This window comes from Athene cunicularia, assembly GCF_003259725.1.
Source record: "Athene cunicularia isolate RWA chromosome 2 unlocalized genomic scaffold, athCun1 chr2_part1, whole genome shotgun sequence".
NCBI lineage: Eukaryota > Metazoa > Chordata > Aves > Strigiformes > Strigidae > Athene > Athene cunicularia.
Window position 1 is genome coordinate 19622712 of NW_020799095.1, and position 17943 is coordinate 19640654.

At 39.2% G+C, this 17943-nt stretch overlaps 1 protein-coding gene across 1 annotated transcript in view; it reads left to right on the forward strand.

Annotated features, from left to right (window-relative positions):
* MACC1 (MET transcriptional regulator MACC1) overlaps positions 1-7533 on the forward strand; it is a 32675-nt gene extending 25142 nt beyond the window's left edge. The window contains exons 4-5 of the mRNA XM_026842595.1: positions 990-1178; positions 6707-7533. Coding sequence (XP_026698396.1) covers positions 990-1178; positions 6707-6922 — 405 coding nt within the window. The 3' untranslated portion in view covers positions 6923-7533. The remainder of the gene's footprint in view (positions 1-989; positions 1179-6706) is intronic.
* The last annotated feature ends 10410 nt before the right edge of the window (positions 7534-17943 follow it).

A 17943-nucleotide genomic window follows, 5' to 3' on the forward strand; every position in this document is an offset into this window, starting at 1 on the left:
ATTAATCTCCTGTTTTTATGTTAATAGGGTTCTCGATTACCAGAGCAAAGGCAAACCGAACTTTGTCTCCAGTTTACCAAAGTATAGAAGGATTTGCTACTGTACGCTATAGTCTGTTTCTCACTACTGTGCCTATCAAAAGTTCTACTGTTTGCAGTGAGGATTTTTATGGAAAAATGTTTTACAATTAAATCACACTAATGTCTGATTTATGCAGAAATGCTTGATATTTTATTAAAAATAAGTATCTAAGACCCAAGGAAAATATGGATTTTATTCTTGATTTTTTCAATGGAAAAGTCAACATTTTCAGTGGAACATTTTGCTGTTAATTTGGAGAGAAGAAAAAAACACCACCTATTTTTTCTCATTAAATCTTATCCAGACAAACACAGAAAGGAGAAAGCAACATACTTATATTTCAGAGTTTCACTTCTGAAACCATTTTAATTTGTTTGTTATTAAAAGCTCATTTGGCATGGAGAAGGGAAGAGTTTTATGCTTGCATTTCTGCTTAATGGTCAGCAAACTATCAGTTCTGTGGGAGAAGTAAATCAAAAGGTTCTGGCCAATGTAATCAATGATTTTCCAGAAAAGCAAGAGACAAATGACCACACCTTAGTATAATAGTGCTCTAAACTTAATTTTTAAGTTTAATGTCATACTTTTAAGAGGCTAAATTTGATGTCCCAAATATTTTTGTTGGAGAAGCATATTTTTTCTTCAAGATCTGTAAGCTTGGCAGGATCGATTTGACATTGGAATGCTGAAGCAGCTGAATGCCAGCTTAATTTTTCCTTAAGCTCATGGGCAGTTTTCCTGTGAAACTGTTGGCAACACCTTTTTGTAGGAAAAAAAGTTACATATTTGTAAGAACACAGACAAAAAGCCTTCCTGTCTGCTTAGAAAGAAAGACTAGTGCTATAAAAACAAATTATAATGCTCTGTAATTAATGGTGAAGGAACACTAATGAAAATTATTGTTGCAGGCACTTTTGAAAATAGATTGCCAGGGTTTAGTGGTGCGTCTTACCCAGGACACCATCATTTTGACTTCAGCTGTCAAGCTTGGCAAATACTGGCGGGAGCTTGCGGAAAAGCTAGCCCGACTCACAAAGCAGCAAATTGAGGCTTACGAAATACCTCACCAAGGGAAAAATGGAGCAGTAGCGCTGGAGGTAAGGCTCTGCTATAATGGTATGTGAATACTGGCTCCTCTGCACAAACACAGCCAGGGATCCTTCTTCCTTGCTTTGTATGCTTCTTTATTTTTGCCGTTCGGCCTCCTTATTTCATTTGTCAGCCCTTCAAATTCTCACCAGCTTTTGTTTGCAGTTATCTAGATGTTCCTTTGAGGCCAGTTTTTCGGTGTTATTGTGCCAAATTAATTTGCTGCGGAGGTCCTGATCTCTGTCTTGAGTTTCAGCTCTTTACTCTCACTTCAAGGGCTGCTTCAGTCCCTTCTCTTTGTACCATCCACTTGTTAATCTCACCCATTCCTCTGCCCATCTCTTTCATAACTGCTGTTATTTCAGACACAGGGAGGATGACTGACCATTCAGTCCTCGCAAGAGCCACTTCAAATCACCTTCAGTGCAGCTTTTGCTCTTTCTGCTGAAAGAAAGCTTACCTCCACCACTAACACTTTTCACTTCTGCGCCTGTGTCAGATTTGTCATCATTTATCTTAAGTGGTATGACAAGAGTTTGGAAGCTCTGACACCAATTCCCCTCTGTCTTATTGTATGAACATGGCAAATCCATGTTTTAAATTCATAGTTTTTCATTATATTTATCCTCCTTTGTAAAGCATTCTGCTTACGCGTAAGTATTGAGTTCTAAATAAAGGTCAGGTTGTCCCCTCACATGTGTTTTAGTGTGCACACATCTAAGGAGTAATTTAGGTACCTAATTAAATCTCTAGGGCCATTCATGCAATGTGATGCATTGTGAGGTACCCATGGCGTTCATGCAATGTGATAATGTGTCACAACACTTAGGGTAGGCCCTTGTCCATGTCTCCGAGCTCCTGGCACACCTTTGCCTGGGCAGCCAAGTTGCTTCCTGCGTTTCTCAGTTCTTTAACACCAAAGCATGCAGTAGAACCGCTGTTCCCCACAGAGTTATGTGCCAATGACTTCTAGGTCCCAGGCTGGATTTTACCCTGAGCATCCTCTTTTATGATGCTCAGGCTGACCTTTCTGCCTTGCATGCTTACATTCAGGCACGACTCTCCCTCTGACTGTATTATCCATCCCCTGCTTATTTCAGGTAATGCACATGGTCTAGCTTGAATTCCTCCCCTCTCACCTCTCAGAACCAAAGGAATTTTTATTTCCCATTCAGAAGTTCACAACTACTCGATAATTTTTTTTCTTTCTTTTTCTTTCCCTGTAGCTGATTCTTCCTGTTCCCTGCCAAAGGAATCCTCCATTCCACAGTCTGAATCTAGGGAGTGAGTCTTTCACCTCAGTTTTATCTCCCTGGTGATGACTATCAGGAGATTTTTGCTCTAATTGTGAACTACCACCTCTTACTGTATTTGAATGCTATCCCCTCCCCCTGCCTTGATCAATATTTGACCAAAACTCCTCACATTCACTTACAAAGTTCTGAACTTTCCTGCAAAATTATCTCGTTGCTGTTTGCAAACACTCCCTCTTACTCTGATTTTGCTTTTCTCTTTGAGCTATTTTGTGGTTTGGGTTTTTTTTTGCGTTGTTCTGGACACATGTGCCTGGATGCACCTTCCTCCTTAAATTTCTTTCTCATAAAACTCTAAGCTCTACCAATCCATGTTATACTACTCTCTTTTCAGTGAAAAAAAAAAATAAAAATCCCCCTGTTATTGGCTCTGGTTTTGCGCTAGCTTATTCTAAAATACTAAAATCAAACAGAATGTGAGTGCTTTCTGGTTTTTATTTTCCCTCATATGTATTGCTTTGTCTAACTTCCTAGACTTTTGTTTTACTTACTAAGCTTTCTGTGTTTGTCTGACAAAACCCCAGCTTTCTACAGAAGGAATTATAAACCTAATTATAGCTGAACAATGTGCAACTCTACTGGTCTCCATGGTATTTGGAAATGTTTTCTCCTTACCTAATAGGCAGCAGAACCAAAACAATCTCAAGCTCTTTTTCCTGCACTATACCTATTTATTTTTATATTAAATATATATATATAAATATATACTTGTTGTGTTTTAAATGGGTGTCTATTTCCATGTAATCCATCTTCTGCCTCATACACTTTATTTTTTTTACTTTCCAGTGTTTTTTACATTATTTCTATGATAAACCACGTACAAGATTCTCCGCCTTTCAGTTACAGTGTCTGCTGCCAGAAGATAGTACAGTCAAATTCGTCATAAAAGCCAATAATAAAGCATGTTCTATTTTTCAAGAGAATATTCAACAAGCAAAGAAAGATCAAAATTCTACTTTATTTTTATGTTGTTTCTCAAGTTTTAGGATGGGCCCATGGGGAATTTATTGGTTTAGTGTGAGTCTTATAACAGTGCTCGTCAACACACGTGTGATTCAAAGCACACCAGGATTCTCGCACTGGTATCTCATGTGAACACTCAGCATCCTTTAACCTTAAATTTCAGTACTTTCTACTGAATTTCAGTGCTTCCATCTGACCTTTGAACTTCTCACTGCTCTGGTGAGTTGAACCTCTACATACAGAAAGCAATATTCTGCTTATAAATTTTTGTGTGTATCATTCATCAGGGATGCAAAACTAATGTAGCTAATGCAGTGTAAATTCATGACTGTGTGGAGATGCCCCCAGCATTGCTACAAGGTTAGCATTAGTCTGACTAATTTCAGAATGATTGCTGATGATCACATTTACTTAGCAGGCATAAAAGAACTCATTTTATCCCAGCCTGGAGTTTTCTGATGGAAAAACTTTCACATTGATAGAAGTGTGAAAACAGGAAACCAAGAAAAGATGGGGGGTAATAGGTTTTGACTAATTATTGATGATCTGAAAACATTAACCAATTTGTTACCCATCAAGGACTGTTCTACTGTCAAGAGGACTGACTGATTGAAATATGTTTCTGCTTTTAAACTTAATATTTTTCTTAATGGGAGAAATATTCTCCCCAGATGATCACAGAGACGACCTGAGGTACATACAATTGGTGCCTAGATTCTGAAGTGCTTTTCATCAGTAAATTCCAAAGCACTTTACAGAGAATGTAGGTATCATTATTACATACTCAGCAGAGGCAATGGGAGCAGAGGGAAAACTCATGCATGCAGCTGAGATGAGACTTGCCCAGGATGTTGCAGTGATTTAATATTTTGCCTGAAAATCTTCTTTGATATAATTCAGGAATGTCAAATACAATTCAATTCACCCATTGCATTAGAGTATGTGGATGTGGAGAAAGGCCTTCCTTAGAAGCCTGGTTTGCGGTGTCACTTCAGTGCGCTGAGTGTGTAGGTTATTGATGAATTAATCAAGCATCACTGATGACCAGTTTATAAAGCTTTTCTTTTTTTTTTTTTTTTTTTTTTAATTTTGTCCCAGGGAAAAAAAAAACCAAAAAACAAACCAGTTGTGACAGAGTAGAGGAAAACAGGGTTTGTATTTTAGGCATATTTCAGCCAGTTCTCTGATTGCACAGTGTCAGACTGACCTTCAGCATAAGTCAAAGCATAGCATCTTTTCATACTCACTGTCTTTTCCCATTCTAGTGAAGACAGAAGGCTGTACTCCAATTCTTCAAGTATCTTGGTCTAACAGCAATATAAGTAAAGGAAGCAGGAGACAGAGAAAAGGTGTAGCCAGCAGCAGAATATCAAGAAATCCCAGCTTGTCTTTTGGCTACCTTGGTTATCAAGCTAAAATTAGGAATAGAGAAAATTTTGGTCTCAGCATAAATACAGCCATGGACAACTGCTTTAGTTCATTAAAATTTGTAATATCTAAGCTTTACAGTAGTACCTTAAAAACTTCTTTTGCAACATAGCTGTCTAATAAAAGAATTCATCACTCTCCTTCTTCCCACCTACCACCAAGTTACTTTTCTTTCCTCCTTTTGTAACCTCAATGTTATGTCTTAAGACAGACATGCTTAAAGCGAGAAGTAGGCACCATTCATTATGGGTAAATGATGATACCCTTCCCTGCTGTAGACCTGAAATGAGAAACTTCACTGAAAACAACAGGCACTTTTTTAATGGCTTAAACTGAAGGCAGAAGCCAGGATAGTCAGACTGTGAGACACGCCACTGAGAATAGGAGTATGATTGGTTTTCCCATTTGAATATGGGGGAGTAAGGCAGCAGAAGTTGAGGGAGATGTTTACAGATACTACAATAGAATAAATCTTGGGCAAAGTTGAAGTTCTTAGCCCAAATATAGAGAAAAGCTCAGAATTATGAGGAAAGAAATTCTCCTACTACTCAGTTCCTAAAGGGATCAAGTAAATAAAGATTAAATCAAGGAAACAGAGCTTTATGGTGTGTATTATTTGTAAATTAATAGGATTATATTGAGGAAATAATTAATTTCCTCCTGAATTATGCTTTGGAACCATGAAAACTGCTTTTCCACTAAAAGAGAAAAAGTTGTTAAAAAAAATCTGGACTTTCTGATCACTTCTGTGTGTGTATATATATAAATATACACGTATCAGTCCATATGCTTTTATTACTATGCATAAGTATGTTTGTGTTAAAACAGCAAATGCCAGAAGCATTTAGGAAAGTGATGGGTTTCTTTGTGGCTTTGTTTAGCATCCCTGTAATTGCTAACTCAATTGCTGTTTGCAAAACCTTTATTGCCAATGAGATGTGGGAAACTAGGAAGTGGATAACCCAGGTTAAATTTGGAAAATCAGCAGCTGGGAAAACAATCAGTTTGTAAACTGAGAAAACTTCTTCTGGACATCAGCACTTTCAGAGATACAGCTTGGTATCTGAATTATGCTGTCAGACTTTAATTAATGTTACTAGACCAATGCCAAATTACACCTGCTAAGGATATATTTGTTTGGCATAAAATAAACACAACCTAGTTTGAAATAAGGAGCATTGGTAACCTATCTTTTAATTTCCTTTGCTTTTTGCAGGACACTTTTTAAATTGCATGTCCTGATTTAAAAAAAATAACTGTAAAAGCTTTTGACTCTCCTGCTTTTGGAGTGTTTGGTTCTATTTTCTTTTTTTTATACAGATATTTTATAGATTTTATATCTTCATGCTGCTATTAGAAAATATTTTTGTAAAGATAAGAAGCATGTTTAAAAGTTCCAGGCTAAGTAGAAGGACAGTAGGATGTTGATTAATGAGACAAAGGGAGTCATTAACCATCAAAACCACAGTCAAACTCCAAATAGGGAAACTGCCACGGGGTGTATGCATTGCAAAAATGATGAGGGGGAAAAAGTGTTTTCCTTCCACCCCTGTTCTTTGATTTATACTTTCAGACAGGGATGTATTTTGACTTAGTGATAATCATATGAATGAAGAGTTTATCTTTCCATTATTTACCCCTCTAAGAATTTTAGAATTTCATATAAATGAAGTACATAAGGTTACTGGAGTTTTTTATACCAACATGCATGGCTAGGGATCAAACACTTTTTTTCTTTTTTGATTACTTTTCTACCACTGGAAAGATTTAGCTATTTTTTTTCTCAATAATTCTGTTTCTAAAACTAAATTTTTTTTTTCCTTTGTTTTCAGATGATGTGGAAACCTGCATATGACTTTCTTTACACATGGGCTGCCCATTATGGAGACAGTTACAGGGATGTCTTACAAGACCTGCAATCGGCCTTGGATAAAATGAAAAACCCAGTAACAAAACATTGGCGAGAGTTAACTGGAACGTTGATTCTTGTGAACTGCATGGATGTGTTAAGGGCAAGTGCCTTCTCCAAAATGGAGGAGGGAGAATAGATCACCAAGATATGTTGTTGGAAAAATCTCTTGGGAAACTGTACTGCTGATACTTGTATTTCAGTGATGCTTGCAGAACAGGACAGAATTCAGTTTGTTTTACCTGCGTTGAAGTTGTGTCTAGCCCCACAGTTCTCAGCTGTAGATTGCCAGAGATTCTTAATGGCTACTGAGTAAATAAGAAGAGTGGGGGATTAAACTACTGAGGTCAACAAAAATGATTTGAATTCTGTAGGGTCATTTCTAAAACGTTTCTATTTCTGACTGCACTGACTTCTAGGTGGAGAAAAGAACTATGCAGGGATGAGTTCACCCTGTGGGGCCTAGGTTTACATGGTTTTCAGTGAGGTATTAAAATATAAATATTTAATACATTATTATTTACATTGGTACCCAAAACACTCAACTCTAAGTCAGTGGGTGCAGGTTAGCCTAGAGAAAAACTTTAGGATTCTTTTCTCCTCAACTGGGATAAAATTAATCTCATCACAAAATAGGAATTCAACAGTTATTTGCACCTGGAAAAATAGGTGTATGCTGCTCAGCTCAGTCCTTCCAAAAGAGCTTCTGGTGTTTTTTTTTGAAGACTGGAAGAGAGACAGGCAATTTAATGGTCAAACTCAAGAGGGTTTGTGTCTTTTTTTTTTTTTTTTTTTTTTAAATTCCAGCAAGTTTGTCTAGATTCTGCTGAGTGGAAATTCAGAAAGCCTTCTTGGTGTGCACTGTCCATGCCTCCATTCCTATGCTGCTGTTATGAAATAGGTAAATAGGGAAGACTGGCTTTGTAGGTACAAGGGCAGTAGACAGTTGATACACGCTTCTGTTGATCATGGTCTTCTCCCTTACTGTATGAAGAATATGCATGATGGCTATTATTTTCTCAAAAAATAAAAAGTTAACAGTGGGGTGCGCTTTAAATTAATTTATTTATGGAGCAGTTAGATACCATTAGTCAAATGTTCTAAAAAGAACCCTGCTTAAATGCTATCAATAAAAATATTCCAATTACTGAGTAGCTTAATATAAATACAGAAAATACAGGCTGAATAATAGCTACAGGCTAACTAGCTTCACTTTTTAAACATAAGATGTTAAATATGTTTCTAGTTAAGAGGTAGATCTAAAAGGTTAAAGCCATTTGGAGCACCTTTGATAAATATTCAGTCAGAATCAACATATACTCATGACAACTAGTTGAAAAGAAAATTGGCATTCTGCCATCACCTGCTGTTGACAAGACAAAGCTAAATTCTTTCAGAGTACCACAAAGGAGTAGCATTTCAGTCCAGAACCTATGATTCCACTGTTGTCTTAGCTGATCTCTACTAATAAGGGAGGTTTTGTGATTCTAAATCAAACCAGTACATTTAAACTTTATTCTTCCCTTCCCCTTTCTTCAAACATGCTTTCTTCTTTCATTAAGCTTTTCCAAAGCATGCATAGCTCAGGAAGGAGGCTGAGGAAAGAGCACTGGTTCCAGTGACAGGAAAGCTCACTCGCCAAAAGAACCTTTAGCATCAGGGCATAACCGAATTAACATGCATACAAGTTATTTAGCTTCAGTGGACTTGCTCCTGATTTGCAACAGAATGAGTAATTCAGCCCACAGACCAGGAATTGTTTTTGCTGATCAAGGAAAGGTGGAGGAAAAGGAGTCATTATCAGAGTTTCCTGTTGTTTCAGGTGCTAGCACCTATTTTATATCTCGCCCCATGCAGTTTTAAAAAAGAGTTGCAGAGATATATAACATAACATTCTCTTGTTATCTGCATGCAGTGTGCAGACCAGCTGTTCCTTCCTTCTTGCAGGTAGTGAAGCACCTAAAAAGGGAGAAAGTATCTGTTGTCTTTCTCTTTTGGGTTGCTGGGTAAGGAAAAGGTGCATACTGGTTCTTTTTAAAATAGGTTTCTTTAAAGGTAAAATGATAAAATCAAATATTAAAATTATAAATATTAAAAGTAGACATTAAATTAAATTCTTTAAAAATCTTATTTACATGTACCACTGCATACTCCCAGGGAAAATTCTTGGTAGGTTTGCCAGACTGCTGCTGCTTTCACCTTAGACTCTGCTCATAGCAGAGGCTGTGAAACCTGAACAGGGTTTTGCAGTGGTGCAACAGGTCACACATCATCTCCCTGCTTAAAACTGCAGGGAAATACTTCTTTTGCTCCCTAAGAGATGAAATACCAGAGGAGGTGACAGAGCAAATCTTTCAGCTTCACTATGTTTGTTCTCTCAACAGATAATCTTCATGCATCCCAGCAGGCCATGCTTCCTTACTTAAAGCTTTCTTTCTTTCCTTCTTTCTTTTCTTTTCTTTTCTTTCTTTCTTTCTTTCTTTCTTTCTTTCTTTCTTTCTTTCTTTCTTTCTTTCTTTCTTTCTTTCTTTCTTTCTTTCTTTCTTTCTTTCTTTCTTTCTTTCTTTCTTTCTTTCTTTCTTTCTCTCAGCTTACTCCTCCTTTTGAAGACGAGTCCCTGTTTTCATCCTTTCTTTGAACATCTTAATTTCTTACCTTCAGTAAATGTGTGTTTACTACATGCCCTATTGAAAAAAAAAAAATAAAATTATTCGTTCAGGCTTGTATTCTCCTGTTATTACTGATAGTCAGAAAAGGGGGGAAAAGCTACCAGATGCACCCATAGTTGTGTGATTCTACCAAACATTAAGGATAAGCTGCCCAAAGCTTTCAAGGCAGAAAGACAATCCATCTTGAGAAGGTGGTCAGTGATCAGGAACTTAGGAAAAGAAGTGCTCAGGGAGCAGAGGCAGCTGCCTGTTATTCTCCTGGGCAGGCCCCTTCATTGCTGTGAAACAACAGCAAAGTTGTTTCTGTCTTGAACAAGAGTTGAATTTGGCCCAACAGATTTAGCAAATATTGACTTAGTGAGTCAGTGTTCTCCTTAGCTTGTAGAATTATGCAACTGGTCCTCCAAGTATATTTCTTTAAAAGGGAATTTTTAGCTGTCTGTAGTTGTGCCGTACTCCAGGACCTTTGACTGTGGTCTTTGGTTGATAATTGCACTCCCTGTTTTTGCTTTAAGCTTCTGTTCATATAAATGAAATGTGCACTCGTGCAATATTCTGTTTACTTTAGCAGCCCACACTGACTATATTAAAAGAAAAGGTATTAAACCCCCATATTTTATTTAGTGCTCTAGTATTCAAAGCCACAAAATGCCAGCTGAGAGTGGAAGCAGCTGCTCTCAGAAGCAACACAAAGCTAGGAGCACACGGATTTGGTAAACACACTCTGTTCTTGACCTTTTCTCCTTTCTTCCCACCCTGTCAAGAGAGAGCAGCTTTCCCATGAGCCAGCACACATACCTTCTTGGGTTTCTTCAAAGTGGGATGTGATTAACAAGTCCTTGGGAGGAGACAAGGAAAAATACCAGCCTGTGGTCCTTGCCTTAAATGACCCTCTGTTTCCAGGTTTCCCAATTTCTTTGTGTAGCCCGAGGAAAAGAGCTCTGTCAGCCAGTTCCATTTCCCTTTGTATGTCTAGGCAGAAAGAAAATAACCAACCTTTCATTATCTTTCTAGCCTCTGAATAGGTATGTTTCTTAAGCAAACGAAAAACTTGTGAGAGCACTGATTGCTTTATGATTCCACCTACCCATGAAGGCTGGAAAAATGGTCCCCTGGGGTGTAGCAGCACCTGAATGGGGCAGACACCTTCCACAGTGGATTGTAGTAAAGAAAATCTAGCTGTCTTTCATGCTAGAAATGCTGTTTTTTAAATGAAGCCATTCCTGTTGTGACAGTGCAGAGGCATCTGAGCTCCATGCCATTTAATGGCACAGTGCAATGACATATTTCTGAATTAATCACAGTCAAGACAGGCGAGAAGAGGCAAATTATTCCCCACATAAGTTCCAGTCCTCCAGCTGGGTTTGGGGAATGATTCAATTCCTTAAATTTCACTTGCTTTTTTTGGAAAGCAGAGGTTTAGAGAAGGAAAAGGAAGTTTCTTTTAAAATATAAGTGAAGGGCTACTCCCTGAGCCATACTCCAGGCAGCAGGTGGGATGCCAAGAGCAAGCTGCAGGTTGAGGGGCATTCTCTGGGGAATTGTCCAAGGAAGAAAAGGATGGGAAACATCAGCCATTCTTCTTCCTACTGAGGCCAGAAAAATTAGGAGGAGTGGGCAAGTGTCTCTTAAGAATTTTTTTTTTTTATTGTGAAAATGACTGATTTTTGCAAATTCTTGCTGTAAACTTAAACTGTGGGAAAAGCAAGCACTAAGCGGCTCCAAAGGAGCAACTCTGTTTTCTTGTGTTGAGTTGACTCTAAAGACTTATTCCTAAAGTATTTCTGGACTCAGTAAATGATCCAGCTGACAATGACCTACTAAATAATAAAGGCTATTGTTTAGAACTGCAGATGGCAATACCATGTTCCCAGCTAAACCCAGTGATCCTGCTTTTTCATCAGCTAATAGCTTGTTCAGCTATGGCTAGCTGAACCAAATAATAATATAAAGCCTTGCTGTTTTGTTTTGTTTGTGTCATAGCTATGAAAATTGACTGTGAAAAGACCATTAAATGGAGAATAAGGGTGTTGGATTTTGTGCCCCTTCTGGAAGAGGATGTAGCAAATGGTATTCTGCAAATTAGTGTGAGACTCTGACCAGTCCATTAAATTCTCTGCATTGGTCCTAGTACAATTGGAGCTATGTAAAGAAAATGTTAATCTGGTGTGAGTGATAACCATTGTTCTTGATAGTTCTGCTACCAATAAATGTCTGCAGACAGTATGGGATATAGTTCTTCAAATAACCTGTGATTATTCTTAGTACAGAAAGTGTCATTTTATATTTGTTGCCCATGTGTATATATATATATATTATCTATTTTTTTTTAACTTACAGTATATATTTTTAAACAAAATAAACAAAATTAAATTATATTGTCCGCTGGAATTTTACATGGATTTTATTTTGCTTTTGTAAGACAAAAAGAGAAGAGGAAGATGGCCACAGGGTGAAAAACTGTGGTTCTGTTAATACCAGGGAAATGAGCAATGCATTTATGCACATTTTTCTTCATTTAAAAATTGTGTGTTAAAAAGATGAATGTACACTCCTTTTAGTATGTTCATAAGCAAAAGTAATTTGCTTGTATTGCTTCCAGAAACAGAATTAACTCACTCTTGAGAAGAAGGCTGTGTGTGGAAGCTAGACCTCCTCAAAAGAATATGCTCTTGAATTTTCTCTTTTGTTGGAGAATCATGAAAGTAAGTTTGAAAAGGTGAATCTTTGGAAAGGTCAGTCAAAACTAACACAAGCTTCTGAACTTTCAGTAGAAAGAAATAACACCATTAATTGGTTTTAATTGAACATTTATTTCAGTTTTCTCAAATCAAATTTTTACATACAAACCTTTCAGTACAAATTGGTCAGGAATACAGCCTATATCTTAAATCCTAGATTTATGATTAGGATTTTAAATTAAAACTAAGTAGCAGGAGCCACTCTACCAACTGGAAGGTCAATTTACATATCCATTCTAAATCCCAGGTTTTAAAATGTAAATGAACTGGCCTGCCAGGAATAGGGATGGCAGCACAATACTCCCAAGAGAGCAGAAAAAGACAAAGTGCATTTGGCTCCACTCCACAACTTCAGAGCTTTAAACATTACATTTGTGGTAAATTCAGAACAAGATCTAAAATACAGCCTTGTCAAATACAATACCCTGAGAACAAAGGGAATCAGGAGTGACAAGGAGGAAGTGAATAAGCAATGACTGCTCAGTATGTCTCATAACAATGAAGTTATCAGGCAATGGGTTTAAATATTAAGTGAAAATACTTTTTCATACAGTGAGGAATTGCGGAATGTGTTGTTACAGGATATGGACAAAGACAAAAGTGTAAATGGGTGCAAAAGGCAATTAGTCAAATTTATGGAAAAAAACACCTTGTGGATGTGATGGTTTGTGTATAGTCACCAGCTTTGTACCACACAGAGTTGGATACTGAAAATGCAGCAGGGACAAATCTTATCCTGTGCTCACTCTGTTTCTCACACTATTCTGGAGATGCGGGGCTGGGGTGGGCAGGTGCCTGCTCTTACCCTGACTTTCCCAGCGCTTTTATAAACAAGAGACTTGCCCAATCTTCACACATCATGGTAGGCTCCCTTCTAGCACCCTGCCTCCGTTCTGCCCCAGCCAAGGCGGTAGCTCGTCAATTTATTCAGCAACAACCGTGGCCTCTCTCCTGGTCCGTGGCCTCAAGTGCTAAGAGTAGTTGGTTGGACTGAGCCGTGATCCTCCAACTGGCTTGCTCTGGCAGTGGGGTCACTGATGGGGGAGCATTTCAGGCAGGGGGACAGCAACCTAGATAGACTCCTCAGGAGTGGCCCTGCCCCATGATATTTCTTCCTTCTCAGGATCCAGCATATCCCTATTGGGTGCATCTGAGGGAAAAATAGGAAGGGGAGGAAGGATGAGGAAGGAAAGGAGTGGCCGATTTTAAACAAAATCTCAGACATGAAAGCTACTTTCTTAATTCTACTCACAAGCAGGAAATGTTATTATTAGAATCTGAAACGATTTCATATATTGCTACCTTCTATTCTTCATCCAAAAGCCTCTATTGCTATTAATAAAGGAGGTTTTTTTTAAAAAATAGCTAATGGATGGTTTAATAATACTGCTTATAAAACTAATTGTGTGTAACTGAAAAGCTCTCCCTGGGGTCCCATTTGCAGGAGGGTTAAATAGGATTATCAAGTCTAAAAAAAGAATAAAAAATCCCAAAGCCCTGAAGCCCCAGCAAGAAGACGTCACAAAGCAAGAAGGAGTTGGGACATTTTGCTGAATAAATTACAGACCTTAGTCATTAGTGCCAGGGGATTATCTCGTAGAAACGGAAATCTGAATTGTCTCCATATGCCTGCAAGCATCGTTAAAGATTTTAGGTCAGAAGTTCCATTTTCATACACACAAACAAGTCTCTTTACCTGGAGGCCTCCAGCCAGCAAGATTACTTCAGTGGCAGAGCATATACCCTGCACATCAGGGTATCAAACATCAAACTACTGTAGAAAAACTAAATGGACCTTGCCCTTTCCTCATTTTTTATTTGGCTATAAAAGGCCTATATTGCTCCATAAAGCAAAAATAATGGTGATCTGAGATGGGGAGAATGAGAGTGAGCTGTGAAGACTTGTGTGGGAGCTGTCTCGTGCACATTTCCCACTGCAGATGCTGGTTAGAAGAAGTCACATCAGAGCCTTGGTTGCACAAATCCCTTTGCCACCCATTCTGCCAGCCTGTCTTCTCAGGCTTGCTCACCCCTTCAAAACCTCTTGCCCTCTTCCCAGAGGTGTCCTCTCCTTGACCTGGCTGGCAGCCATTCAGCGTGGACTCTCACTGCACCTCATATCTCAGATGCCCTCTCTTGCCCACCACTATGGGTCCTGGTATTTTCTGAGACCCCCATTTCCTCTGCCACCCACCCCTCTGCATTTTCTCCCTCCTCCCAAACTCCTCCTAAACTGGACCCTCACCTCCAACATCCTTGGCTCCCCAGGATTTCTATCACCTTCTGTCCAGCTCTCAACTGCCCCATGCCCAGCACCTCACAGCCCATGGGGTCCTTGCTGGGTTTTTATAAACCCTGGTGTTATCTCTTGCTAGCCCCCTGGTCAGCCATGTGTGATACTTTCCCTTTAGCACCACAGTGGCTGAGTCCAGCCCTTCATTTGGCTCTCTGCTCAGGAATAGATTCTAGGATCTGGCCACTGATGAGATTGAAAACAACCTGGACACAGGCTGCCCCAGCCAAAAACTCTGCCCACACATAACTTTGAAGGCAGGACAGAAAAATATATCCAGATAAAAATCAAAAGAAAACACAGAAACGCGATAGTTCTGTCTGTTAATAGACAGAAGTCAAAGATGCAGGATCATTTCTGACCCTAGACAAAAGATGTATTCTCACAGGTTCCTTGTTTCTTGCTATTTTATACATTCTTTTAATGAACTACGCCAAAAAATTTCACAGCAGCACAGAAGTTGAGGCCAGTCTCCTGTTTTTAACACTGCTTTTAACCTCACATGGCTTTTGTTCTTTTGAAAGACTTTTTACAAGTAGGATTATGCTTTGGAGATTGGGTTGCATAAAAGTAAGCACTGCTGGCACAGAAACTTGGCGTGTTAGAATCTAGGAGAAATGTTGATGGATATTATATGGCTCTATTGCACTCCTACTAAAATTCATATCACGATACTTCACCAGGGAAGGAAAATATAACATAATACAGTATGTGGAAGATACAGTAATTAAAACCACTACAAGATATTAACAGCCAATCAACACATTTCAGGCCCTCTTCACAGCTTATTTTTGTCTACTCTAAAGTACGTTTGGAGAGGAGGAGAAAGTAAAAGAGGAGAGAGGAGAAAAAAAGAGGTTATTATTACCTGAATGATTATTACTTGGATGATTAATATTGTTATCTATTTCTACTATATCAATGGCTTGTTTGATACTGAAGTTCTATTGTGCAGTGACATCCAATAATGGAAAGCGAGGAAAAGCACAAGAAGCAAAGCGAAGGTAGATAATGTTTTTTTCAAGGTCACCCCAAGATTACCTCCAGGACTTTTCCATACTCTAGTTCAGGCCTTACCCATTAGTCATTGCTTATCATGAAGCAGTATGTTAAGAAATACTGGTATTTTGGCTACAGCAAGGTTCACAGCTTTTTCACAAGAAGCATTTACAGGCTGTATACAGTGAACATTTTTTCTGTCATGTAACCAGACATACTCATCACCTAAACAAACTGTGGGCATCCTACGTACATGGGATCTATGCATCTCACTGGACATGGAGAAAGTGCACATGGGAATGTGTGAGCATCTGACGTCATCTACATGGACTTGTGCAAAGAATTTGACACTGTCCCACATGACATCATTGTCTCTAAGTTGGAAAGACCACTCAGGGGCTAAGAAATTGACTGGATGATTGCTCTCAAAGAGTTGCAGTCAACAGCTCGATGTCCAAGTGAAGAGCAGTGATGAATGGAATTCCTTAGGTGTTGGGATTGTCACTGTTTAATGTCTTTGTTGGCAACATGAACAGTGGGATTGAGTGCACCCTCAGAGAGTTTGCTGACAACACCAAGCTGTGTGGTGCGGTCAACATGCTGGAGGGAAGGGATGTGCCATCCAGAGGGACCTGGACAGGCTGGAGAGGTGGGACCGTGTGAACCTCATGAAGTTCAACAAGGCCAAGTGTAAGGTCCTGCACATGGGTCGGGGCAATCCCAAGCACAAATACAGGCTGGGCAATGAGTGGATTGGGAGCAGCCCTGCGGAGAGGGACTTGAAGTTATTAATGGATGGAAAACTATGAGCCACCAATGTGCACTCACAGCCCAGAAAGCCAACTGTATCCTGGCTGCATCAAAAGAAGTGTGGCCAGCAGGTCGAAGGAGGTGATTCTCCCCCTCTACACCCTTGTGAGACCCCACCTGGAGTCCTGTGCCAGCTTTGGGCTCCCAGTGTCACCAAAATAGGATAAAAGAATTTATCGACACCAATTTGATGTAGATAAGCAGACACTCCTTTATTAACAGCCGGGTGTGCAGGGGAGTCTCACCAACAACGCACACCTAACTCGTGTAACATGCTGGTTATATAGGATACAGTAATATAAATTAATCGAATTGTCATGCATAAACATGATAATTCCTGTAACTCATTTTCTTATTCCCACCTCTTTCCTGTCATACACACTTGAGTCCTGAAATGAGTCAGGGAGTTACTTTTGCAACCACCACAGACTACTGACTCAAAAGAAAGACCCCCCAATGTCCTTGACTCAAAGACTTTGGCTCACATTGAAGTTTTAACATGCTTTGAGGCCTTTTCAAAATACAACTTTTAAAACATCTTGTCTACAGGGCTATAAATCATCCTTATGAAACCATCTAATAATGGTACCTCATCTAGCAGCACAACTGGTTGTATGGTTACTTTAAACTATATACAACATCTCTATGACTGCTTAAAACATTACACCACTATCTTTTATAAAAACAGATATTTCTGTGAGATTCCATTTAATTGATTAGTCCTAATAATTTCTTAACAAAATCACCAAAAATCATCAACTCAATAACAAATCAATAACAATCAGTAACACCAGCATAAGAATTACATGGACCTACTCAAGTGGGTCCAGAGGAGGCCACGAAGATGATGAGGGGGCTGGAGCACCTCCCCTGTGAGGACAGGCTGAGAGAGTTGGGGTTGTTCAGCCTGGAGAAGGGAAGGCTCTGGGGAAGCTTGACAGGAGCTTTCCAGTACTTAAAGATGCCCCACAGGAAAGATGGGGAAGGACTCTTTATCAGGGAGTGTAGTGATAGGATGAGGGGTAACGGTTTTAAACTGAAAGAGGGCAGATTTAGATTAGAGGTAAGGAAGAAATTCTTTCCTGTGAGGGTGGTGAGACCCTGGCACAGGTTTCCCAGAGAAGCTGTGGCTGCCCCCTCCCTGGCAGTGTTCAAGGCCAGGTTGGACGGGGCTTTGAGCAACCTGGGCTAGTGGAAGGTGTCCCTGCCCAGGGCAGGGGGCTGGAACTGGATGGTCTTTAAAGTCCCTTCCAACACAAACCATTCCATGATTCTATGAAAGTACACTCCTCCTCACTGGTGGTGCACTCATGTGAGGCGTTGGTGATACCCTCACCACATGTGCAGTTATGGGATGGAACTTTATGAGAGAAGAGTCATAGGCCTTAAGCATAAGGAGCTACAAGATCAGCTATGTATGATTTTATTCAATTACCAGTGCACCTCTAAGACGGATGTTTTTGTAGAAAATCTGACTTCTGTAATTCTTTCATTTCAGCCTTGGCAATGTACATATAAACAATAAATATAAAAGCTGGGAAATATCTTTAGCAGACAAAGACATTGATACAGGAGTCCCTCTGCCTCTCTATGTAATATCCAACTGCAAGTAAGACCAAGACTGTGTAACTTGTGATCAAAAAATTTG